The 26,241-nt window shown below is 38.9% G+C and overlaps 1 protein-coding gene across 7 annotated transcripts; it reads right to left on the reverse strand.

Moving 5' to 3' along the window:
• Positions 1-1,817: 1,817 nt before the first annotated feature.
• Positions 1,818-25,543, reverse strand: N6AMT1 (N-6 adenine-specific DNA methyltransferase 1). Of its 7 annotated transcripts, XM_070786047.1 has the most exons (7): positions 25,370-25,542; positions 22,125-22,211; positions 21,309-21,399; positions 17,593-17,676; positions 13,722-13,863; positions 12,580-12,637; positions 1,820-3,303 (listed from the first exon to the last, which is right to left on the reverse strand). In XM_070786047.1, exons 1-7 carry the CDS (start codon positions 25,501-25,503, stop codon positions 3,270-3,272), a joined length of 630 nt encoding a protein of 209 aa, XP_070642148.1. In that variant the 5' UTR covers positions 25,504-25,542; the 3' UTR covers positions 1,820-3,269. The 7 variants fall into 7 exon arrangements, with proteins under 7 accessions (XP_019815205.2, XP_070642148.1, XP_019815050.1 ...); XM_019959646.2 differs by lacking the exon at positions 12,580-12,637 and having other exon boundaries at positions 1,818-3,303; XM_019959491.2 differs by lacking the exon at positions 1,820-3,303 and having other exon boundaries at positions 11,739-12,637; positions 25,370-25,541.
• Between the last annotated feature and the right edge of the window lie 698 nt (positions 25,544-26,241).

Consider the following 26,241-nt stretch of genomic DNA (forward strand, 5'->3'; position numbering starts at 1 on the left):
TCCAAAGAAATCCCAGGGCTGATCTCCTTCAGAATGGACTGATTGGATCTCCTTGCAGTCCAAGGAACTCTCAGGAATCTTCTCCAACACCACAGTTCAAAAGCATCAATTCTTCAGCACTCAGCCTTCTTCACAGTCCAACTCTCACATCCATACATGACCACAGGAAAAACCATAGCCTTGACTAGATGGACATTTGTTGGCAAAGTAATGTCTCTACTTTTGAATATGCTATCTAGGTTGGTCATAACTTTTCTTCCAAGGAGTAAGCGTCTTTTAATTTCATGGCTGCAGTCACCATCTGCAGTGATTTTGGAGCCCAGAAAAATGAAGTCTGACAGTGTTTCCACTGTTTCCCCATCTATTTCCCATGAAGTGATGGGACCGGATGCCATGATCTTTGTTTTCTGAATGTTGAGCTTTAAGCCAACTTTTTCACTCTCCACTTTCACTTTCATCAAGAGGCTTTTGAGTTCCTCTTCACTTTCTGCCATAAGGGTGGTGTCATCTGCATATCTGAGGTTATTGATATTTCTCCCGGCAATCTTGATTCCAGCTTGTGTTTCTTCCAGTCCAGCATTTCTCATGATGTACTCTGCATATAAGTTAAATAATCAGGGTGACAATATACAGCCTTGACGTACTCCTTTTCCTATTTGGAACCAGTCTGTTGTTCCATGTCCAGTTCTAACTGTTGCTTCCTGACCTGCATACAGATTTCTCAAGAGGCAGGTCAGGTGGTCTGGTATTCCCATCCCTTTCAGAATTTTCCACAGTTTATTGTGATCCACACAATCAAAGGCTTTGGCATAGTCAATAGAGCAGAAATAGGTGTTTTTCTGGAACTCTCTTGCTTTTTCCATGATCCAATACCCTTATTTTACCTAAATCAGAGTTCAGCAAATAGAACACAAGACTTTTCAAGCGATGCTTGTTGTGCATGGAGAATTTTAAGTGAATCTGTTATTTTCTCAACTCCCATGTACTCTCCAAAAATCAATCTTCCTGTTAATATACTCGCCTCAGATTGGTTCTCTTTCCTACCGTCTCTTGCACATTTGTCGCTTTGTGTACAGAATTAAGACACGATTCTGGCTCATGTAGCTCTAATTTTACAGTGGCCATGGTGAGGAAAACAAAAAAGAAACCCTGGGAATCTAGAGAGGTAATTTGAAATATATTGAGAAAGACGGTTGTAATAGCTAACAAATACTTGTTTGCAACTCAGTGGTTTTCAGTTGCTTAAAAGCTTAGCAGAGGGACTTCCCTGGCAGTCCAGTGGTTAAGACTCCACACTTCCACTGCAGGGGGCACGGGTTCAATCCCTGGCCAGGGAACTAAGATCTCACATGCCACATGGCCAAAAAAAGGAAAGTCCTAATAGAGCTCTCAGGCAATAAATCATTAGAAACTATTTTATGTTTAGCATATTACTCAGAAAAATTTAGTGAATGTAGTGACATCAAGTAATAAGATTGAGTTACTATAAAACTCCATTATCTACATATTTACATGAAAAGTTTTTTCAGTGATTTCATCTACAAACAGGAAAAGTAGTAGAATTTATGTCAACTGCTGTCTTATTTTAGTTATATATAAATGTTATAGAAATAGTAATATATATATATAGTTATAAGTAATATATATTTATGAAACTATGAACTAAAAAAAAACTACATACTACTCTCAACACTCTAACAGATGAATTTTCAGTATGATTTAAAATATTTTATTCTTAATTACCTATATTTTTAATGTTTCTATCTTTAACATTCTTGTTCTAATTTTTATTTAGTAACAATCTAGAAAAGTATTTTTAATACCTACAGCTTATTCACAGGAAATTAATTAAAAAATTTTAAAACTTATATTCATATTTTTATTATACAGCAGTATTATAGGGCTTCCCTGGTGGTTCAGTGGTAAAGAATCTGCCTGCAATGCAAGAGATGCAAGAGACATGGGTTCGATCATTGGTCAGGAAGATCCCCTGGATGAGGAAAATTCTGGAGACACAGGAGCCTGGTAGGCTGTAGTCCATGGGGTCACAAAGAGTTGGATACAACTGAGTGACTTGGTGTGTACACACACACACACACACACACACACACACACGCACACACATACATTGTAGGGGGAATAAAATAAGTTATTTTCAGCACCCCAAATATACTATAATTCTGTAAGGGAAATGGAGAAAAATACAGATCCAGGGAATGATGTTAAGTGTCTGACTATTGAACTTTCTTGTATTTTATTGATAATGGTGGGAATCAAATTGCTATAGTATTTAGGTTCTATTAGATATGTTTAAAAGAATGATGTAGCAATTTCTGTTTATAAAAATGTATTCACAGTATGTCCCTGAAAATTATCTTATTTACACTTTTTTATTCAAATATGCAAAGCAGTACACACTTACCTAAAATGTGGGAAATTGTTTTCTGACAAATGGTAAGTGAAAGGTTGGCAGCAAGTTACCATACAAGTTTGACAGAACCACACAAACAGCTTTTTGTTGAAAGTTTTAGAGAGTTAAAGGTGTTTCTTAACTTTAGATTTGGTGTTCGAGCATCTGTTACAAATAGCAGGTCACTTTATCTTCCAGGTGAGCCAGTCAAGTCATGGTGCTAGGAATGTTGAAGAAACTGCTGTATTGCTTGGGCCAGGTCTTCCAAAGGCCCTGTTGCTAGGATCCTAGTCATTGCCAGAAAAGAGAGAAGTTAAACAGAACTGTTTGTAGTCAAAGCCTGTGTGTGCTGGGCTAAGTCACTTCAGTTGTGTCTGAATCTTTACGACCCCATGGACTGTAGCCCGCCAGGCTCCTCTGTCCATGGGATTCTCCAGGCAAGAATTACTGGAGTGGGTTGCCATGCCCTCCTCCAGGGAATCTTCCCAACCTAGGGATCAAATCCCATCTCCTGTGGTTCCTACATTTCAGGTGAATTCTTTAGTGTGGAGCCACCAAGGAAGCCCTAATTCTTCCCTATTAGAATTGACAGCTCTGACAAAGTGAAAAGATTGTATTTTCCTTAAAACATTAATTTATTTTAAATGACAGTAAGAAATCCATCACCTGTTCATACAGAACTGGCTTATTTTTTATCTCAAACATTTATATTTTCCAAAATGTTTAGGGGGAAAGCAACATAGTTGATAATTTTGTAGATTTCTTTAATGTCTGACTTGATGGAAGACAGCTGGATTCTCACGTCTGCTTCTGCTTTCAGTTGCCTGCCATCTGTTGACTGAAGTATATTTTTTAAAAACTAGGCCCGCACAGGTATGTAGAGGTTACATTTTCTGTCAACAAAAGAATATACATTTTGACATGTGTTACTAGAAATGAGTTTTCAGTTGTCACAAGATTACAATTAAGTAGTTAGATTTTTTTTTTTTTTGGATAGCACTTCTCTTAATTTAAAACCCTTACATGGCTAGTAACTCAAGTTTTATCATAATCTGCTTGACAGTAGTTCTGGGAAAAGTTCTATATAGAATCTCACATCTTGTTTTCTTAAGGCCTGAATGGATGGTGAGTTTAAACAAATGCTTTTTCTACATCTAATTAAATGGCAAGGTTTTCTTTTTTCCTTCCCATTATCCTTGTGGTGATTTCCTAAATAGATTTTCTAATGTTGAACTATCCTGGCATGCTTGGTATTAATCCTACTTGGTCATGATCAATACTATTATTAATAATAGATTTGTGGATTTTAAAGATATTTTTTCGAAGTTTGAATCTTTGTTCACAAACCACCCTATGATAATATTTCTTGTACTGTATAGTCACAAGTGAGATTAACCTAAAATTTTCTTATATTGTTTCTGTTTTGTTTTGGTATCACTGATATACTAGCATATCAATGATATACTAATTCATATAAAAAAAGTTAGTATTCTTGAATGTTTGGTAAAACTCATTTGTAGAATCACATGTGTATTTGTCAGTTCAGTCGTGTCCGACTCTTTGTGACCCTGTGGACTATATAGCCCACCAGGCTCCTCTGCCCGTGGGGATTCTCCAGGCAAGATTACTGGAGTGAGTAGCCATTCCCTTCTCCAGGGAATCTTCTCGACCCAGGGATCAAATGCAGGTATCCTGCATTTCAGGCAGCTTCCTTACCATCTGAGCCATCTGGGAAGCTTGCTTTTATTATGTAAAATAGAATGGACAGACTATACTAACTCACTTTCTTTAATGGTCATAGACTCTTTAAGATTTTTTTTTTCACATGTTAGTTTTATTTTCTTAAGAAATTATTCATCAGTTTTCAAATGGTTTGGTGTAAAGTTGTGATATTTTCTTATGAATTTTAGTATCTGTACACTATTTGTAAGTATGATCTTTTCATCCCTAATATTTATTTCTCCTTTTTCTCAATCAACCTAACTAAAGATTTGTCTAATTAATCTTTGCAGGTTTTATTTTGCTTAACCATTCAGATTTCTTTTGTTTCATTACTTTTTTTTCTATTATTTCTTTATACTTGTAATGGTTTATTTTTTTGTAATGTACATTTTTCATTGACTTCCTATATTTTTTTGTTTTCTAGTAGATGTATTTGAGAGGTGTAGTTCTCTCTATTAGTTGAACCATTTTCCACAAGTACTGATATGTGGTACTTTTTCATTTCATAGTTTTAAATATGACTGATAATTTGATTTTGTTTAAAAAATACAGGAAGCATTTTGGCCTTTTTATTTTATAGTGAAAATAAAATAAATTTCTTCATTGTGGTTATTATTTCTACTTTGTTGTGGTTACTGTTTTTCTCTTTGCATACTCTGATCCTCAGAGGTGAATCACTAAGTCCGAATTACACCCAAGAGGTTGAAAAGTAGGCTCCATGTTTTGAAGGGAGGAGTTTCAAAGAATTTGTGGATGTACTTTAAAATCTGCACAGTGGAGATTTGGGTGGAGTACAGTATTGTGTTAGAAAAAAGTGTTCTAATTTAAGAAAGCTATGAAGCAGAAGTGAATTTGAATTTAATTATTTCATGGTGATTGCTCAAAAATAAAGGCTTTATTATAAGCTACTGCAAAAAGTGCATTTACGTATCACTCTGTGAAGCATGACTTCATTTTAAATCAAGTGATTTTTCTCAATTTCATTATTTTCTATTCCAATTTTAACTGCACACATGAAAAGCAAAACTATCATAATTGATGTGTTTCATTAGCAGAATATGTGTTAAGTTGCTTCAGTTGTGTCCAACTCTTTGTGACCCTATGGACTACAGCCCGCCAGGTTCCTCTGTCCATGGGATTTTCCAGACAAGAACACTGGAGTGGGTTGCCATTTCCTTCTCCAGGGGATCTTCCCAACCCAGGGATCGAACCTGCGTCTTTCATTTTGGCAGGCGGGTTCTTACCACTAGTGCCACGTGGGAAGCCCGTTGGCAGAACTTTGTAGTTAAATGTCAGTTCTTATACCCGTGTCATTAGACACATCAAAACAAATCAGTTAAATCAGTGCCAAAATTGATTAAAAATCTTTAAAATTCAATTCATGACAGTGAATGAACCTCTTGAATATTCATTCCATTGAAGATACAACCAACATCTGACAACAAAGTGCATGTTACAAATTAAGAAGCTCTTGAGTAGAAAGCCATTTGATGGTTTCATTAATTATTACTATGTGGCAAATCATCCCAAGCCTTCCATTTTAAAAAACATTTATTTTCTGATACATTTTCTTTATGGGTCAGGAATTTGAGGCTGGTCTAACTGGGTGGTTCTATTTTGGGTCTGTCATGAAGTTGAGGTTGAGATGTTGGTTGTGGCTGTTGTCATCATCTGACGACTTGATTGAAGTTGGAGAATATTCTTCCAAATGATTCACTGACATGGCTGTGGGCAGGAGACTGTGGCCCCTCACCACATGGATGTCTTCAAGGGGTTGAGTTTTCCAGCAAACATAGCATCTGGATTCCCCCAGAGTGAGTGATCCAAGACAGTAAGATCCTCCAGAGGATCTTCCTGATCCAGGGATTGAACCCAGGTCTCCCACATTGCAGGTGGATTCCTTACCATCTGAGCCACCAGGGAAGCCCAAGGGCCAGGTAGTAAATATTTTATGTTTTATAGGCAGCTATTCAACTCTGCCGGTGTATCACAGAATCAAATGAATGAAGAGCTGTGGTCCAATAAAACTTTATTCACCAAAACATGTAGTGGGCCAGATGCGGCCTGTGGGCTATGCTTTGCCAGCCCTTGAACTAGATCAACACAACATGAATAGCACTCCAAAGCTGTAGCAGAAGCCTCTGGTGGTGCCACCAAACTTTGGGTATCTCACTCATGTATTCTGAATTCTGGCAATGATAAATGGTTACATTTCCCTAGTTGTCACCTATTTGAAATCAGTTGGTTAGCATAGCCCAAGTTGTGGCAACTTGAATAGGATTGGGCCTGGAGGACCAAACCTTTCACCAGAATCTCTACCATCACCCTACTGAGGCAGTCATGCAGGGAAACCACCTCTCAGATGACCCAGGCTCTGAGACTCTTATCACATTACAGCTGTTACAGTCACTGCAGTGTCTCCGCAGAAGGCCCTGTGGACACGCAGTCACTGTTCCTAGTCCCTTGTCTCCCCTACTTGATTGAAGATTTGTGTTGGAAGATAATTCTTCAAGGGTCTCTTGGCTTTCTTCATGTCTTGAAATCAAGGCACTAACTTTCCTCTGCTCTGGATTACCTCTTCAAGAATACTTGTATAGTGACCGTCCTGTGGTCACTATACAAAGAGGGATAGTGTCTCTCAAAGCAGAGAGAAGACATTTTCCAACTAAAGAACAGGTACTCTTATCCTCCAGTCTGATAAACAGTGTGTCTCCACAGCAAAAGGAAGGCATGCTTGATGCCCGCAGAGAAGAATTGAGCTTTCCCAAGTCCAGGCTTTCTCTCCTATAATGCAACCCACTGTGTATGTAGGTACGCATCTGGGCCCCTCCATGGTGCTCCCATGGGGCTCAGGGGCACGAGGAAGCTGATGAAAATATGCTGACATTCATATTAATTGCTGTGCTGAGTAATGAAGTTCTTTGTCTCTGATCCAGGAAGCCTGCCTTCATCTGCCAACAGTGAAACTGTGTCAGGTTAACCTGTTAGGTTTCAAGTAGGGTAAACGTTCCAATCCTTCTACACTTCTGGGCAGTGCTGAGTCCTGCAATATTCCCTGCAGAACCTCCATTAGTGCTGGCTTACTGGAGCCAATGGGTCTTCAGCGATAGTCCACACCCCAAACGCTGTAGGGCCCATGTGCAAAAGTGTTTCTGTAGGACCCACCGCCAGGGGCTACAGGATGAAGCAAGTCTCCCTGGTGACCCACACTTCACACTGCTTTCCCACTCTTCCCTTAAATCGTGAGGTCCTTCCTGCCAATTCTATTGCCTATGCCGATGAGTTAAGCCAATGTATTTGGAGTTTAAAGATCTGTGAGAATGACAGTGAGACTCAGCCTCAATTGTTTTCATTTTGCTGTCTTAAGCAAAAATCAAATTCAGGGCCTACAGATGAAGTTAAAAGTATTACTAAAGGTAAACCTTCACTAAGAGCTCAGAAAGACCAAAAGGTGATGTCTTAGAGCATTAATTGAGGCTTTTGCTTTATAATTTGCTGTTTTCCTCTCCTGTTTCTACTATTTGGGTAGTTACCCTTGAACTTTGACCATGTTTTAGTCTCCCATGGCTGCTGGAACAAATTACCACAACCTTAGTGGCTTAGAACAGCAGGAATTTATTCTCTTGCAGCTCTGGTGGCCACAAGTCTGAAATGTGGTTTTCTGGACCAAAATCAAGCTGACAGCAGGGCTTCAAGCCCTTCAAAGGCTCTAGGAGAGAATCATTTGCTTTCCTTTTCTAGATTCCAGGGCTCGTCGCTTGTACTCCTTGGCTGACAGTCCCTTGTTCCATCTTCAAAGACAGCAGTGTCATCATAATACCATCTCTTTTGTAGTAAAATCTCCCTCTGCCTCTGTCTCATAATACACTTGTGATTACACTGAGAGGCAACCTGGAAAATCCAGGATCATCTTCCGATCTCAAAATTCTTAGTCGCTTCTGCCAAGTCCCTTTTGCCATATAAAGTAATATTTACAGAGTTCTAGGGATTAGACGGAGAAGGCAGTGGCACCCCACTCCAGTACTCTTGCCTGGAAAATCCCATGGGCGGAGGAGCCTGGTGGGCTGCAGTCCATGGGGTCGCTAAGAGTCGGACACAACTGAGCGACTTCACTTTCACTTTTCACTTTCATGCATTGGAGAAGGAAATGGCAACCCACTCCACTGTTCTTGCCTGGAGAATCCCAGGGACAGAGGAGCCTGGTGGGCTGCCGTCTCTGAGGTCACACAGAGTCGGACACGACTAAAGTGATGCAGCAGCAGCAGCAGGGATTAGAACATGGATATCTTTGGGGGCTATTATTCAGCTTACCACACAGACGTATTAAGTACTGTCTTTACCAATAACCTCAGATATGCAGATGACACCACCCTTATGGCAGAAAGTGAAGAAGAACTAAAGAGCCTCTTGTTGAAAGTGAAAAAGTTGGCTTAAAGCTCAACATTCAGAAAACTAAGATCATGGCATCCGGTCCCATCACTTCATGGCAAATAGATGGGGAAACAGTGGAAACAGTGGCTGACTTTATTTTTCTGGGCTAAAGATCACTGAAGATGGTGATCGCAGCCATGAAATTAAAAGACGCTTACTCCTTGGAAAGAAAGTTATGACCAACCTAAACAGCATATTAAAAAGCAGAGACATTACTTCGCCAACAAAGGTCCATCTAGTCAAGGCTATGGTTTTTCCAGTAGCTATGTATGGATGTTGAGAGTTGGACTATAAAGAAAGCTGAGTGCCAAAGACTTGATGCTTTTGAACTGTGGTGTTGGAGAAGACTCTTGAGAGTCCCTTGGACTGCAAGGAGATCAACCAGTCCATCCTAAAGCAGATCAGTCCTGGGTGCTCATTGGAAGGACTGATGTTGAAGCTGAAACTCCAATACTTTGGCCACCTGATGCAAACAGCTGACTCATTTGAAAAGACCCTAATGCTGGCAAAGATTGAGGGCAGGAGAAGAGGACGACAGGATGAGATAGTTGGATGGCATCACCAACTCAATGGACATGGGTTTGGGTAAACCCCGGGAGTTGGCGATGGACAGGGAAGCCTGGCGTACTGCGGTTCATGGGGTTGCAAAGAGTTCGACACGACTGAGCAACTTAACTAAACTGAAACGTCCTCGGGTGATTCTAAACGTAACCAAACTAAAAATAAATTCTAGATTCCTCTCACTCTGGTCCTACAGTCCTGCTAATTGACTTTCTTTCTTTTTTTTTTTTTTATCACAGCTGTATAAATTTATTTTTTCTATAAAGCAGGTACACATTGAGCCGTATTTCCTAGGGTGCAAATTCCTGAAACAGTGATTTTCCACTCTTCTCTGGTTGCAGGAAACCGAGCAACTTCCAAGTTTGCCTAACTCCAGTGAAACAATTTTGGAAATGAAAGAATCTTGCTTAACTTTTACTTTTGGACGAAAATTTTCAAATGCAGCAAAACTTGCCTCTACAACATAGACATATGCCTACTTATAGCACTGTCTGCGTGCCCTTATATAATATTTAAGGAATCATTTAAGAAAATAATAAAGGCCATGGGAGTCTATACTTATATTTCCATCAGAATGGCAGACTAGATATTCTGAAATGCCCTTTTGGCATAAAAATATGCAGATGTTGGATAAATTATAGCCATAAGTTTTTGAATGCATTACTGAGTTTACAAGAAGGGGGCGGAAATCCCCAAGGGCCTCCGTACCCTGCTTCTCCCGCAAAACTTTAAGCTGATATCAGAGTGGTAAATAAATGTGAAAACCGGGGCTCCCCTGAATACAAGGAACTTTGGCAGGAATAAAGAGCTTTAATGGAAATTGGACACTAGAACTTAGATCTGGCAGAGGAAAACCTAAATCTGAGGAAGCTATACAAATAGAGGATAATTCAAGTATAAGTTTTAAGCTGTGAACTGTCCTTTGGAAGTAAATAAAAACAATTCAGTAAACAGCTTATTTTTATAGGCTTCAGGTGAGAAAAAAAAAATGGTACTAATTTTTCTCTGAGAATTGCTAAACTTTTCTCAGGAGGGTCTGTGGTTTGAATTTACATTACTTGCACAATCAAGGAAATCTCAACTATAAAAATTAACCTAAAATTCTGGCAAATAGGTACACCTCCTGTCAAGAGTAAAGGAATATCTCTTTAATGAACATCATCCTCAGGCCAGGCCTTCAAAGTTCATAAGAATTAGGTTTGAACAAATAAAATTTGCCAGTTAAAATATAACAAATATACAAGTAATCAGAACCTATTAGATTTATATCACCAAGGACTTTATAGATTGAAATATTGAATGTCAATAAAAATCATTGACATTTATAACTCAATGGAAAAATTAAGTAGTAATTTAGATATACTTGAAAAGAGAATAAGAAAAGTTTTGAGAAAATTATATATGTATATATTTCCACTAAATAATTGATAAATATACCTTAAAGTACACATAAAACATTAAAACACTTGGCCAGACATTTTTTGAGTTCAAGTATAATAAGCAGCAAAGATTTTAAGGGTGCAGATGTTATCATTACTACTACTACTAAGTCACTTCAGTCGTGTCTGACTCTGTGCGACCCCATAGACTGCAGCTCACCAGGCTCCCCCGTCCCTGGGATTCTCCAGGCAAGAACACTGGAGGGGGTTGCCATTTCCTTCTCCAATGCATGAAAGTGAAAAGTGAAAGTGAAGTCTCTCAGTAATGTCCAACTCTTAGCGACCCCATGGACTGCAGCCCACCAGGCTCCTCCATCCATGGGATTTTCCAGGCAAGAGTACTGGAGTGGGGTGCCATTGCCTTCTCCGCTAATTGACTTTCATAAATACAGTTGACCCTTGAACAACACGGGTGTTAGGGCACTGATCCCTTCTGCACACCAATAATTCACATGTAACTTTATAGCCAGACCCTCCATGGCCTCCACGGATTCAACCAACCACAGATTGTGAAGTGCTGCAGTGTCTTTACTGAAACAAATCTGTGCACAAGCAAGTGGACCTGTACAGCTCAAACATGTTGTTCAAGGGTCAACTGCATATTTTAAATGGGGGTTTGGGGGGCAACTACAGAAGAGGTTCCTAAACTTAGTTAAGGTAATTTGACATTTCTTGAAAAATACATGAGGACTCTTTAAAAGAAAAAAACCTTTTAATCTATTAATTATTTACATGTTGGCGGCACTGGGTCTCTGGCGCAGTTCGTGGGCTTCTCCTGCTGCGGCAGGCACACTGGCAGCTTCTTGCGGCACACGGGCTTCTCGAGTTGTGGCCTGCAGGCTTCTTTTGCTGCAGTGCGTAGGCTTGGTTGCCCCATGACATGTGGGACCTTAACTCCCTGACCAGAGATCGAACCTGTGTCCCCTGCGCTGGAAGGCAGATTCTGGTCCACTAAGGAAGTCCCTAGGCTCTTAAATATGTGAATAATCTGAGTGTTGAGTTTATTTACAAACAACTCTCCCTGATCTAAGAAAAAAATTAGATCAGTTTGCAATATATAAGAAGAAAATAGAAATATATGATAGAGGATAAAAAGTGGGAGAAATGTGACTAGAGAGAAGAATGGAAGCAGAAGCCACTCTAAATAATAGAAGAGAATGGAGACAATAAGCATGTAAACTTGAAAATTTTTTATATAAAAAACTTCCATTATAGAATAGATTATCACTGTACAAATGCCAACACAAAAGGATGAAGGTTCCTCTCTTCCCACCTGTCATGCATTGGAGAAGGAAACGGCAACCCACTCCAGTGTTCTTGCCTGGAGAATCCCATGGACGGGGGAGCCTGGTGGGCTGCTGTCTATGGGGTTGCACAAGAGTCGCACACGACTGAAGCAACTTAGCAACAGCAGCAGCATGTACCTTTTGAGAATTTCTTATATACACATACACACAAACCTTCTTGGTTAGTTTTTAAAAAATATACATATAGGCTAACATTATTTTACAACTTGCTTTTTTTCACTGATCAGTAGTACATAACGAACCCCTTCTGGTTCAGTATATACAGACGTGACTCATGTTTAATGGCTGGAGATGTTTAGTAACATGAATATACTGTACTTTATCTTACCAATCCCTTTGCTGATGGACAGTTAACTTCATTGTTCTGCCGTTACAAGTAATGCTGAAATGAACATCCTCTTCATGTATAATTAAGTGTAACTTTTTCATTATATATTCTCCACATATAATACATATAAAAATGTGAAATTCAATATATATATATTTACTTGCATTTGTGCAAATATTCCTGTAGGTGACTGCTGGGTAAAAGGAAATGCCCTACCTGCCTGCCTTTTTCTAGATAACAAATTTCAGACAATTTTACTTGTTAACAGAGAAAAAACTTTCAGTTTCAAAATATGCCAAAAGCATTCAGCTTTAAGTAGCACACACTGTGGATCAGGACTTGGTGAACTTGAGGACTGAAAGCATTTCTTGGCCTGCTTGCCTGGAAAGGACAGTTGTCCCTTGTAGACCTTTTGTCTTCATTATTTTCAAAATTTCTTCTAAAATGAAAATTAAAAGATAAAATCCAATTAAATCATTTGGTGAAGTGTGTACAATCAGTACACAGTTTATTTAGTAACAGATTATTTACAAGCTCCAATCATCTGAGAGAACAGTGAACACCATGCAATTTCTATTAAAGTGAACTTGGACTTCAGATAGATGAGCGCACTCTGTATTTTCAGGGTGTTGCTGAGAACTTCTAGTCAAGACTGAATGACTACTGTGCGGTGGTAGCCTGCTCTGGACTCAACAGAAACAGGAGTTATACTTGCTATTACAATAAATGATTCATTTTTGAGTTGCCTGGCTCTAATCTCTGCCCTACGTTCCTCCTTCTGGATGAAAAACGCCAACAAGGGTATGGGCAAATCATACGGTGAAGTCGAAAAGTGGCAGTAAACGAAGTAGCTTCTTTTTTTCAGGAGTACTGAAAAAGTAAAACCTTCCCTTTGCTAATATTTAACACTACAAAGACAAAACCGGGAAACTGAAGTTACCAAAAACAAACAAACAAAAAAAAAACCACACACACACAACTCACCTCCCCCTCAAACCTACAACACTAGTAATTATGATGTGATCTGAGGGACTGAGAATATAACATACCACATAAAAACCAAACCTGAGATGTACAGAAAAGAGAAGAAAGATTACAGTCAATTTAGTTACCAACTAATCTGAAAGCCAGGATATAAAAATCAGTATCAGGAGATAGCTTTCATGATAAAACTTTAGATGAACTAAAGAATATACAGCAGAACTGCCAATGACATAAAGACTAGAAAATTCACAGTATTGAAGGTCAGGTGTTAGAAGAAGAAATTACAGACTCTGTATTTGGGTACTGGTTTATAAATTAGGGGAAAACCCCTCAAAAACACAATACTCTTTAAAATCAGAAAAATCTACCTCTTAAAAATCTCTCTCCTCTTTCAACATGAATGCTAATGCTGTGTCTGTATTAGCAGTTGTCAGCAACTACATTCATTAACATTCTGGGTTACTTAATTACAGTCTTTGACACAATTAACCTTGATTTCAGCTAAGGAAATGGTTAAAAGATAAAATGATCTGTATTACCTGGATTGTTTTCTTTAATGGTGACTAAATAGAACAATCCTCTTGGTGAAAGGAGATCTGGAGCCAGTGGTAAGAATCTGTCTATGACTTCACGACCGTTTCTGCCACCAGCCCAAGCTGCCTGTATCCCGCGACTCCCGACCTGTTAGAAAGACTGTTCTAAGTTACACACACAAAAACACAATCTTTTTGACAAGCTACGATGACCAAACAGGTATGTATTTTGTATTTTACGGCTGATGAGGAGGTGGCGGTAAAGTTGAATCTGTGACCCACTATTTCCTAGCATGTGTAACCTTATATATAAGTCTCTAATCTTGATGAACTAGTTTCCTTTCTCATCTGTAACATTAGGAAAGTAACACTTTTATCTGTACAGTTAGGAAAATGATCAAAAAACAATCTTTTTATCTATTAGGAACAAATGAGGAAGTATATTTAAAGTTTGAGAACAATGCCCTGCACTTAATGTGGCTTAGTAATAGCTGTTACCATCAACATGTTTAAATTCCTCTATTTAAAACAGAACAATCAGAAAGAAACTAGATGGGAGAACTGGTATTATGAGAGATCTACTTCACAGCAACAAAGCTTGACAACATCCCACAGCAGCCGGCTCTCTTAGATACTCAGAGTATCACAGCCCTTTCTTAGGAACCCATTTATTACATAAAGGTACAAGGAAGCACTTTTTCCTATAACAATCTTATTATAGAAACAAAACCTTGAGAGTTTATATAGCATTAAAAATCTTTAGAGCCTTACCACTGTATATTGTTTCTAAAACTAAGGAATATATTGAAGAAATCACTCAGAAACTACTTAAACTCTAATATAATTATTTTCTTTCTAATCCCTTTAATGGTTTTTGTTCATATTTCAGTTTAAATTATCTATATACAGCTGTACACTCTACTTTTATTCATTTGTCAAGGCATAAAAGTAGTTTCTTTATACTTATAACCATGTTCATGTATAATTAAAAGAAGTATGTTCATAAACCTTAAAAAAAAACAAAAAAACTGTACTTTTCCCCTTTTACTCTTTTGTTCATCTGCTCCCCTCCCATCTTCTATACACACACACACACACACACACACACACACACACACACACACACGTTTTTCTTTTTTGTCCATGTTCTACAAAGATAAGATTGTATCTACATTCTTACTTGTATCTTACTTTTCTCACTCAACAATACCTTATAGAAATCTCTTTGTGTGATCAGGTATAGTTCAATTTCCTTTGTAATGGCTACATAATATTTTATGGTATAAAAGTATCATCTCTTATTTAGCTGTTGCTGGACATTCAGCATGTCCATTTGCTTAATTTTTTTGTATTTATTCTCATATGTGTCATAAGCTTCTCCATATACTTTCCCACAAAGTTAATCACAGAAGGGCCTTTATCAGTTCCTCTGTTTTAATCAAGACTTTCCTCCTGGAGACTTCCTTTCCTAGCATTCCCAGCACTCCCTTTTTCTGGGGCTCATGTCTTCCTCCTCCTTGGCTTCCTCCCTTGTTTCGGAGGAGCCCACTCTCTGAATGTTTCACAGGGTACAGTGCTCTGTGGAAAGCGTGCATGGTGATGGCCCTGTTTAGCATGGACTAGGAGCCCTCGGTGCTGAACCCTCTCTACTTGCCTTCTGGGGATGCTCGGCCAGCTCTGTCTGCTTGCACTGGAGACAGCCCTTCAGGAGGATGGCCTGGCACCAACCACAATCTCACAGGCCACAGAGGGGTCATCTTCGGAAGGAGGGTCACCTTTGGTGGCCTGCTGACTGCCTGCTCCTAATCCTTGACAGGTCACAGGTTCAAACCACAATATCTAACCTCACATTTTTAGATGGAATAGTAAGTATAGACACAACTTTTTATATGCGCAAACTCCTGGTATTTGTATGTTACATCTCCTGGATCTAACCTCTAAGTTTCCTTACTTTTACCTTCATGATTTCATTCTTTTTATCTTCATAAGCCAAAATATTTTATTTGGTTTCCAGACCACTGATTCAGGTCATGACAGAGACTACAGTCTCTCAATTTGTTTCCTAATGTTTTACATTGTAAAACATGTTTTTAAGCTCCAGGAAATCTTTGTTATGCTGCCTTTTAACCCTGCTAACTGCTCTGCTAACGGAAGACACTAGCTTTCTCTGTTGGAACAGTGACAAAGCCCAAGACATTGCCCACACTCAATTATCTGTACAATTACACGCATAGCTTAGCAGTAGGAATGTGGCAGAAAGGAAGCCCAATCGTATTAGCATGTTCCCAGAATCTCCTCTTCATTCACTAGGCTTGCCAGTAGTTTGTGGGCCTGATAAACCATGATTTACTTGTTTCTTTCTGTTACATACTTAGGTTCATATTATTTGCCATCATATATAAAGCTGCAATAAACATATTTTTGTAAATTACAACTTTTATTCTGTTGTTAATGATTTTCCTAAATTACATCCAAAAGACTGAGATTACTGGACTAAACCATTTTTGTTACTCTCTTGATATTTATTTCCATAGTGCTTTCCTGAGCTGCATGTATTTTATTTAGCTGCATTTCCCTCAACTGCTGCTCACCTTATAACAATGACTTTCCTTCTCAAATGATTTCATATGTCAGGGGAGCAACAGCTTCTCAGCAGGAGCGGCAGCAGCAATGCAGACCTCTCCCTTCTTGGTGGAGATGAATGCAATATTTATCAACCTTGCTGATAATCAAAGACTAAAATAGGTATAATAATTCAAAGGAAAGCAAGCCTTAGTCCACTATTACACTTCTGTCTGCTTTGTCCATTACTTCTTTAAATTGGGAAGTGGTTAACATGGTTGGTTTCCTTGGTGGCACAGAGGGTAAAGAATCCAGGAAGCACAGGAGACGGGGGTTTGATCCCTGGATCAGGAAGATCCCCTGGAGAAGAAAATGGCAACCCACTCCAGTATTCTTGCCTGGGAAATTCCATGGACAGAGGAGCCTGGCAGGCTACAGTCCGTGGGGTCACAAAGAGTCAGACATGACTGAGTGCCTAACACTTCTTTTTTTTTTCTTTTTCTTTCTAACACTTCTAATATGGTTTACCTCTTCATGACTGAAAACTTTATAATTATGTATTTCAAGGTTATACCTTTTCCTATCTGAAGTGAGAATTGGTTCTCCTCCTCCCCCACTTCCAAATCCTTGTGAAAGGAGGAAACCTGAGCCTTTCAGAGATAATTCCTATGTGAATTTAAGGCTGATTAAAATATTTTGTTTTGCAGATTTGTTATTCATGACAAAGGTACACACACACATACGATTTAAATACCATGGCCTGATATGGATGGGATTTTAAAGACTAGATATGGATCACAGTTTTAATTTCCATTAATTTCAGGCTCCTTTCCTATGTCTACCAATAGTATTCAATAATTGACAATTATGAGTAAAATCAGGCTTCCCTGATAGCTCAGTTGGTAAAGAATCTGCATGCAATGCAGGAGATCCTGGTTCAATTCCTGGGTTGGGAAGATCTGCTGGAGAAGGGACAGGCTACCCACTCCAATATTCTTAGGCTTCCCTTGTGGCTCAGCTGGTAAAGAATCTGCCTGCAGTGTGGGAGACCTGGGTTTGATCCCTGGGTTGGGAAGATCCCCTGGAGAAGGGAAAGGCTACCCACTCCAGTATTCTGGCCTAGAGAATTCCACAGACTGTATAGTCTATGTAGTCACAAAGAGTCAGACACGACTGAGCGACTTTCACTTCCACACGAGTAAAATCATAGCAGTCTGCTATTAGCAGCTGACTGATGTCATATGATGAAGTACATTTGATCTGAGACAGAAAACAGCTGAAAATATTAGTAATTAAATTTTGCTGTACGTCTTACCTCTTCAGGTGGAGTCACAACATAAGGAGGATTAAACACAAGAAGATCAACACTTTCCTTCAATCTTGGTAGCAAGCCTTTGACCTAAAAAATGTTCAAGAGAGTCAGAATTTTAAGCTGGACCCAGAAATAAATAAATAAGTAGATGGTTGAATAGATGGATCAATCAATCAATTTTAAAATATATTCTCCCACGTTTTTAGACAAAAGTGTGTTAGAGGCCATATTTAAGACAGAAATGGAGATAAATATTTTTGTATTTTGATTCAGATTAAAAAAAAACATGTTTCCACCTATAAACAAGGAAAATAAGCTATTTATCAGAATGAACACTCCGCTCTTCAGTAGCTTCAACAGCTACACTCTGGGCTCACTTTTAGAAGATAAAATAAGAAGAAGGCAAGCTCTCATATATTCTACATAGATTTATACACAACTTTAAATTTATAGCTGCTAACTTAAATATTTATTTTCTACAACTAAGGGAAATGTTTTATAAGATGACAGAAAACATATATTAATGACAAAAATACCAGATGATAGGGCTGTACTTTTCTTTGTACTTCTTTAGTAACTTGTAAATGGACTGGCTGAAACAATTATATATCAAAGAAAAAAAGAACTAAGAATAGTGGGAAGAGACACTAAAAACATAAGTTGTTTGGCATCTTATAAATCTTTGAACTGATATAACTTTCTATAGAATTATTCAGAACTGTTAAACTCTTAGTTTAAATACAATTTGAACTAAATTAATTGCTTGATATTCTAGCACAAGGGCTTCCCTGGTGGCTCAGCAGTAAAAGAATCCACCTGCAACGTAGGAGACATGGGTTCAAGCCTTGGGTCAGGAAGATCCCCTGGAGGAGGGCATGGCAACCCAATCCAGTATTCTTGTCTGGAGAATCCCATGGAGAGCGGAGCCTGGCAGGCTACAGTCCACAGGGTCGCAGGGTTGGACATGACTGAACTGACTTAGCACACATCCATGCATTTCTAGCACAAAGCATATGAAAAGAGAGAGGAAGTGCTATCTATGGGGAGCAGTAAAATATAACAACATAAAGCAAGTGAAAGACAAAGAGGAGAGAAAATAAAACGTCAGAATCACTGCAGAAAATAAAAACTTAGACTCTAATAAGCCTTGTCATCATCACATACAGTACAGAATGATGACTGATATTCATATTAATGACCTTGAATCACTAAAAGGTAAAATTATGTTCAGTTTAAGAATGTAAGGAAGTACATAAGACACATTTGAAGAAGACTTCCTTCTAAAACTAAAAACGAAATACAAACTTTGTAAACAAACTCAATTATCCAAAACAATAGTTTTTGATAGTTCTGATAATCTATGTCTAGTGTTCTGAATACAAGCAAACGTAAAGTTTTGCAAAGTGGGCTTCCCTTGTGACTCAGCTGGTAAAGAATCCGCCTACAAAGCGGGAGACCTGGGTTCGATCCCTGGGTTGGGAAGATCCCCTGGAGAAGAGAATGGCTACCCACTCCAGTATTCTGGCCCACTCCAGTATTCTGGCCTAGAGAATTCCATGGACTGTATAGTCCATGGGGTCACAAAGAGTCGGACATGACAGCAACTTTCACTTCACTTCATACCTACATCTTTCTATTTTCTTTGCCACAAGTCAGCACTGAGTATCATGGTCAACTTTCACTATTGACAAAATGGATTCTGACAGCTTTAGAACTGACTTCCACCTTTAAAAAGCTGTGAGACTTCTAGATTCTGATTCAGAAAATCTGGGCATAAACTCTGGATTTATCACTGTATTAATTTAATGACTTTCAAAAATATCCCTTACCTGTTAACAAAAATAGATATTCCAAATTTCTTCTATCTCTAAAGTTTTATTATTATACCAAGAAAACATATATTTAATACTAATTATGGACATATTAAAAAATTTCAAGAGCAAAATCACCATACTGATTTCATGTAAATCAACTGAGTACCTTTCTTGATAGTCTAATTTTTAATAATAGCACTAACAACTTCTAGTGATACAAAATTTCTTAGATCTTTGGCTTGATTCCTTAAATCATTTGTGAGTTTAAAAAAGAAGAAAAACCTCAAAACCTTATCAGTATAAGAGTAATATAGGCCAAACAGCATGAAAGCATATTATATGTCTTAGGCCCACCTTGTACATGCTATCATGATTTTTGCTTATAAAAAGTCATTAACATTTATAAGTAAAAAAAGGTTCAAAATTATCCAAATCTTACTCGTATAATCGAAAATATTCTGAAAACTGGAATTGAGAAATGTATGATTGTAACTTAAAATAATGGTTCTAGAGTTGTCATCTGTTCTTTTTACCTGCCTTGGACCCGTTCTGCCTTTCTTCTGATGATGTGTCCTTGACTTTCACTGAGGAAACTCTACCTCCACTCCTTCTCAATAGGAGTGGTATGGGTAGGGTTTATTTCAACCCAGCTGCGGGAGTGGGACTACCACTCAGGCTCAAGTCAATCCTGTGCATATCCAATCCCCCTGGATCACAGTAACAGACTGAGAGATGGGCATATGACCAAAGTTGATACAAATGGTACTCAGTCTGGGGTTTCTGCTAGAGTAACTGAAAATAGAAAGTGTTTCTTTCCCTGTGGGGTTGCTGAGAAATAAGATATGGACATGCAAGCATCTTGCTACCACGCAGCCAAAGACTGCAGAGGAACAGAGCTACTAGAAAGAAGTTTAGAGCTAAGAAAAAGATGCCTGTAACATCATTTGAGTTCCTGAAGCCAGCCGTGCCTGAAGCCATCCACTCTTTTTATTTAAGCCCGTTTGATGGATTCTCTTCACTTCTGACCGAAAGATACCTGATCTGTACAAGCCAACAGAAATTTCCTTTGGATTGTGGGAAAGGTGGATTGTATTAGCTTAAGAGCCGAAAATCACTGCAGATGGTGACTGCAGCCATAAAATAAAAAGACGCTTACTCCTTGGAAGAAAAGTTATGACCAGTCTGTCTAGTTAAGGCTATGGTTTTTCCAGTAGTCACGTATGGATGTGAGAGTGGACTATAAAGAAAGCTGAGCGCCGAAGAATTGATGCTTTTGAACTGTGTTGTTGGAGAAGATGCTTGAGAGTCCCTTGGACTGCAAGGAGATCCAACCAGTCCATCCTAAGGGGAATCAGTCCTGAATATTCATTGGAAGGACTGATGTTGAAGCTGAAACTCCAATACTTTGGCCACCTGATGCGAAGAGCTGACTCACTGGAAAAGACACTGATGCTGGGAAAGATTGAAGGCAGGAGGAGAAGGGGACAACAGAGAATGAGATGGTTGGATGGCATCACCGACTCAATGGACATGAGTTTGAGTAAACTCCGGGAGTTGGTGATGGACAGGGAAACCTGCCGTGCTGCAGTTCATGATCGCAAAGAGTCAAACATGACTGAGCAACAGAACTGAACTGAACTGATCAGTTAAGAAGAATGGCAAAACCAATACAATATTGTAAAGTAATTAGACTCTAATTAAAATAAATAAATTAAAAAAAAAAGAATTTACTTTGTCTAGTGGGTTAAAAGAGTCGGACACGACTGAATGAACTGCACTGTACTGTACCGGGTTAAAAGTTACTTAATTAATCACTCAAGTTTCTTTGATGTAAATCATCTTGACCTTAACTTAACTGAAAAGAAAATTAATTATTACACTACTGAGCAGAGAGTAACAGCTTACCAAATCTGTAATTATTGGTTGAATGTGGACTTTGTTACAGCGTGCCGTCTCCAGGGTACACGCTGCTGCCTCAGGGTTGACATCGGTGCACCTATAAACAGAAAAGAAAAAACTATATCCTATGTCTATGGATAAAAATGCAAAGAATGTTCCACTCCTTTTATATAAAGTAGATTTAGAAAAAAATTGAAATACTTTAATAATGGTGAATAAAAAAGCAATTCAGATTTGTCATACTGATGAAAAAAATTGTTATATTGATGTAAAGACCAAGAGTAGAATATAGCTACATGCAAACATATCTGAAGGAATTTATTAAATTATGAATCCAATGGAGAAATACTATGCAGCTACCAAAAATGAAATATAAAAGGAAAATGCTCATCATACAGTATTAAATGAAAAACACAGGAAGTGAAAAAAGAAATAGAGGAAAACAATTGGGCCACGTGTGGTAAAATTTATGGGTGATATTATTTTCTTGTTTATATTTTATATATTCTCAAATCTTCTATAAAGAAATTTTATTATGTTCCAATTTTTTCTGATAAATTATTTATCTAAAAATGATTCAAATTTAGAGATGACTTAAAATTATTATCTGGCTTCTATAATTACGTAGTATAATGGGACAATTTTGAACACGCATTTGTCACTTTTAAGGAGGCATAATTTGTAATCAGAGTCCTAAGCACACTTAAAATAGACACTATCAGATACATATTATCCACTTACAAAAATGTTTCATTCAAGCAGTCATAGTCACCATGAATCTCTTAGACCAAGGTGTGGATGAATGTGTACACTTATACTTACATATACAAAGCCTGAGGACCAATCACAGAGGCTAGGAATGCAGATACCACTCCAGACCCTGAGCCAACCTCGAGGCATATTTCCACTCTAAAAAAACAAAATAAAATAAATATTAGCATAGTGGTATTAAAATACACATCATTGAATATAACTCATGCTACTATAATGTCTATTTCCCAGAATCATCCCTCACCTGAAAATACATGGAAATATAAAAGAAATTTATAAATAAGCTGCTGCTGCTGCTGCTGCTAAGTTGCTTCAGTCGTGTCCGACTCTGTGCGACCCCATAGACGGCAGCCCACCAGGCTCCCCCGTCCCTGGGATTCTCCAGGAAAGAACACTGGAGTGGGTTGCCATTTCCTTCTCCAATGCATGAAAGTGAAAAGTGAAAGTGAAGTTGCTCAGTCCTGACAAGACTCTTTGAGACCCCATGGAGTGCAGCCTACCAAGCTCCTCCATCCATGGGATTTTCCAGGCAAGAGTACTGGAGTGGGGTGCCATTGCCTTCTCCGATAAATAAGCTAATTCCCAACAATCACTTAGTGCTCATTTACTGTTCAAAACTGTTGAAATTTTGGGTGTGTGATTGAAGTCTGCAAAATAATAGTTTTTGATTTTCACAGAACATTACATAAACAATGGAATGTTAATTTAGAGTTAGAAATATTAATATGGAAGACATCAGCTTTTCCCAGAAGGAGCTCCTAGTTTGGTGTTTCCTAAAAATGAAAAGGTATTATTACAACATTTATTTATAAAAGATGTTTTTTGTATAATATCATATATGAAACAAATCGCCAGCTCAGGTTTGATGCATGATACAGGATGCTTGGGGCTGGTGCACTGGGATGACGTAGAGGGATGGTATGGGGAGAGAGGTGGGAGGGGGGTTCAGGATGGGGAACACGTGTACAACCGTGGCAGATTCATGTTGATGTATGGCAAAACCAATACAATATTGTAAAGCAATTAGCCTCCAATTAAAATAGATAAATTTATATTAAAAAAATAAAAAATAAAAGATGTTTTCTCTCATTTTGAAGTAACTCATGAGTTCATCAGCATATCCCAGGGGAAGACAAGAACCACCCCCCACTTCTACTAATAATAGATTTAGAGCAGCAGAGAAATCCTGTATTTATACATCTCTACACTGAATTGGGAAAACAGCCAAGTAATCTGACCTTAGAATATTAATAATACTCTTAAGAATGCAATTAAATACACAAATTCTTGATTCTACCATACTTATCCTTCCCTATAATCTGGTATATGGACGTTCCTGGTGACCCAGTGGTAAAGAATCCACCTGCCAATGCAGGAGATAAGGGTTTGATCCCTGGGTTGGGAAGATCCCCTAGAGAAGAAAATGGCAATCCACGCCAGTATTCTTGCCTGGGAAATCCCATGGACAAAGGAGTCTGGCGGGCTACAGTCCAGGGGGATTGCAAAGAGTTGGACATGACTTGGTGACTAAACAACAACAACATAATCTTGTATATACGGTAAAAGTGCAAATCATCCCCATTCCAGAAACAGGTTTGATGGTATTTAAGGGGCACTCTAGCACCTAAGGAGATGAGGGTTTGATCCCTGGGTTGGGAAGATCCCCTAGAGAAGAAAATGGCAATCCACTCCAGTATTCTTGCCTGGAAAATCCCACGGATAGAGGAGCCTGGTGGGCTATACTCCACGGGGTAGCAAAAAGTTGGACACAACTGAGCAACTTCACTAGCACCTAACTTGCCAAATGAACTATTCAAAAACAACAGACTCTAGGGGTTTCTAACTTCTGGAACCACTCTGTACATCTGACAAGCTTTTACTGTGCTGTAGGAAGGTCTGTTGAATCTTAACAGGAGGCTTCTATTTGAAAATAACTATCGTGGCCTCATAAATAATTAGAATTCCATGACCAGAAATACCCAAGACTTTAAAATAAAAACAGTTCCTTTTACAGCAAGGCAATTTGTGCTTTAAAATCTTTCTGGGATATCTTGATAATAAAAGATATGTTATAAAACAGTACCGTTCTATTCTGTATTCCAGTAGATCCAAAAGTTTCAATACTTACAATGAAAAATTGGTTTATTAAGAGTTGGAGCAATTTATACACAGAAAAATCTGACCAAGAGAGAGAAACAAATACAATTTGGACCTTCTAAGCCTGACAGCTGTTTGTTTCACCCTGAAAAACCCCATTTCAACTTTTGATCTTTAACTAAATCTGTGTGTGCTGTGTGCTTAGTCGCGTGGACTTTTTGGGACCCCATGGACTGTAGCCCCATGGCAATCCTCCAGGCTAGCTTTGCAGGGGGATTCTTTACCATCTGAACCACCAGGGAAGCCCAAGAATACTGCAGTGGGTAACCAATCCCTTCTCCAGGGGAACTTCCCAACCCAGTAATTGAGGCAGGGGGTATCTTGCACTGCAGGCGGATTCTTTACCAGCTGAGCTACCCGGGAAGCCCAAATTAATTAAATCTAACTACCCAAATTGCTTTCATCTAAAAAATGACACTGTAAGTATTCGCTTTTTATAATATTGAATTAAAATCTATACAAGCGCTTCAACAGATCAATTTTAAAACTTATTATAAGCTAGGGTATATTCTGTAGGCAGCTAGCTGCATGTAACTTTAAATTTTTTACAATAAATTAAAAATTCAGTGCTAGTCACATTTCAAGTGCTCAGTAACCACACGTGGTCAGGTTTTTGCTGGGTAGCTGAGTATGCTATCCAGTGGGTTTAAACACACTGCCCTACTCCAATATTTTACAACCTCATTTCTTTTTGGTGCCCTTCCATTGCTGGAGAATGCTTTTATGTACTGCGTAGATTCAATAATGCTATGGGGCACTGATATTTACTAAAAACGGTAATATTGAGAGGCAGCGTTCTCAGGACGTTTTGTTTTTGAACGTGTTATAATATCGCTACTCTTTAGGCTCTTCAGATTAACAGCTGATAGGAAACGATACATCCTGAAGTGGTGACGAAGCACGGAGCCCCTGAAACCAAAACACCACCTTGGGAAGAAAGCGGACAGCTCCCTGCCGCAAGGATTGTGTGCATCCACGGGAAAACCTTCAGTTACAGAGTTCTGGTGTCAGCTGTTCCCAAGCGGGCCGACACTGCCTCCTCGCGGGGAGGGCGGCGACAGTCCTTGCCTTGGTCCTGCGCGGCCGCCTCTCCAGGACTCCCGAACCCTCTCCCGCGGGAACCCTCGCCCTCCTCGCACCCCGTGAGTTCGGCCGCCGCCGCTTCGAGTGCGTCCAGCAGCAGAAAAGTGTCCTCTGCGGGCTCGTACACATCGCTGAAGTCGCCGCGGCCCACATGCCCATGCAGCGGCGTTGGGAAGCTGGGCGCCGCCATCTTTTCCCTCCTCGGGCCGGCGCGCGTGCGCGAAAGTTGCGCATGCGTACGTGCAAGGGCGCGCGGGCTTGGCCGTCGGGGTGGGGCACCAGGGGCGGCGAGAAGCCGCCCATAGGGCTGGTCTGCGGGTGTTTTTCCATTGCTAATTGGACAGCTGTATAATCTGCAACTACTCACGTTTGTTTCCTTCTTTCGAATATTAAATTTTATTTTAGTTTATGGACTAGCGCTGGGTAGAGGCAGCCTTTGTTGTTTTTGACTAAGGAGAATGTTTTCTCTTTTTATATTTAGAAGTTTTCTTCTATTTCTAGTTTGCAAGGATTCGAAAAAATCCATAATAGAATGGTTACCAAATTTAACGATTTTTTTTTCTTTCCATCAGTTGAACGTTCAGGCTTGAGGCTTTAAATTAAGATTTTTTCCCCTTATTTCGTTTTTTAGTAATATTGGAAAAATTGCCTTCTTGATGCTATATCATGAATGCTCTCTTTTTATAAACCTCATGCAAGAGGATGCATATTTTTCTTTTTTTTTGCTATTATTTTTTTTAAATTTAAATTTATTTATTTTAATTGGAGGCTAATTACTTTACAATATTGTATTGGTTTCGGAGAAGGCAATGGCAACCCACTCCAGTACTCATGCCTGGAAAATCCCATGACGGAGGAGCGTGGTAGGCTGTAGTCCATGGGATTGCTAAGAATCAGACATGATTGAGCGACTTCACTTTCACTTTTC

The sequence above is a fragment of the Bos indicus genome, chromosome 1, assembly GCF_029378745.1.
Source record: "Bos indicus isolate NIAB-ARS_2022 breed Sahiwal x Tharparkar chromosome 1, NIAB-ARS_B.indTharparkar_mat_pri_1.0, whole genome shotgun sequence".
Classification (NCBI taxonomy): Eukaryota; Metazoa; Chordata; class Mammalia; order Artiodactyla; family Bovidae; genus Bos; species Bos indicus.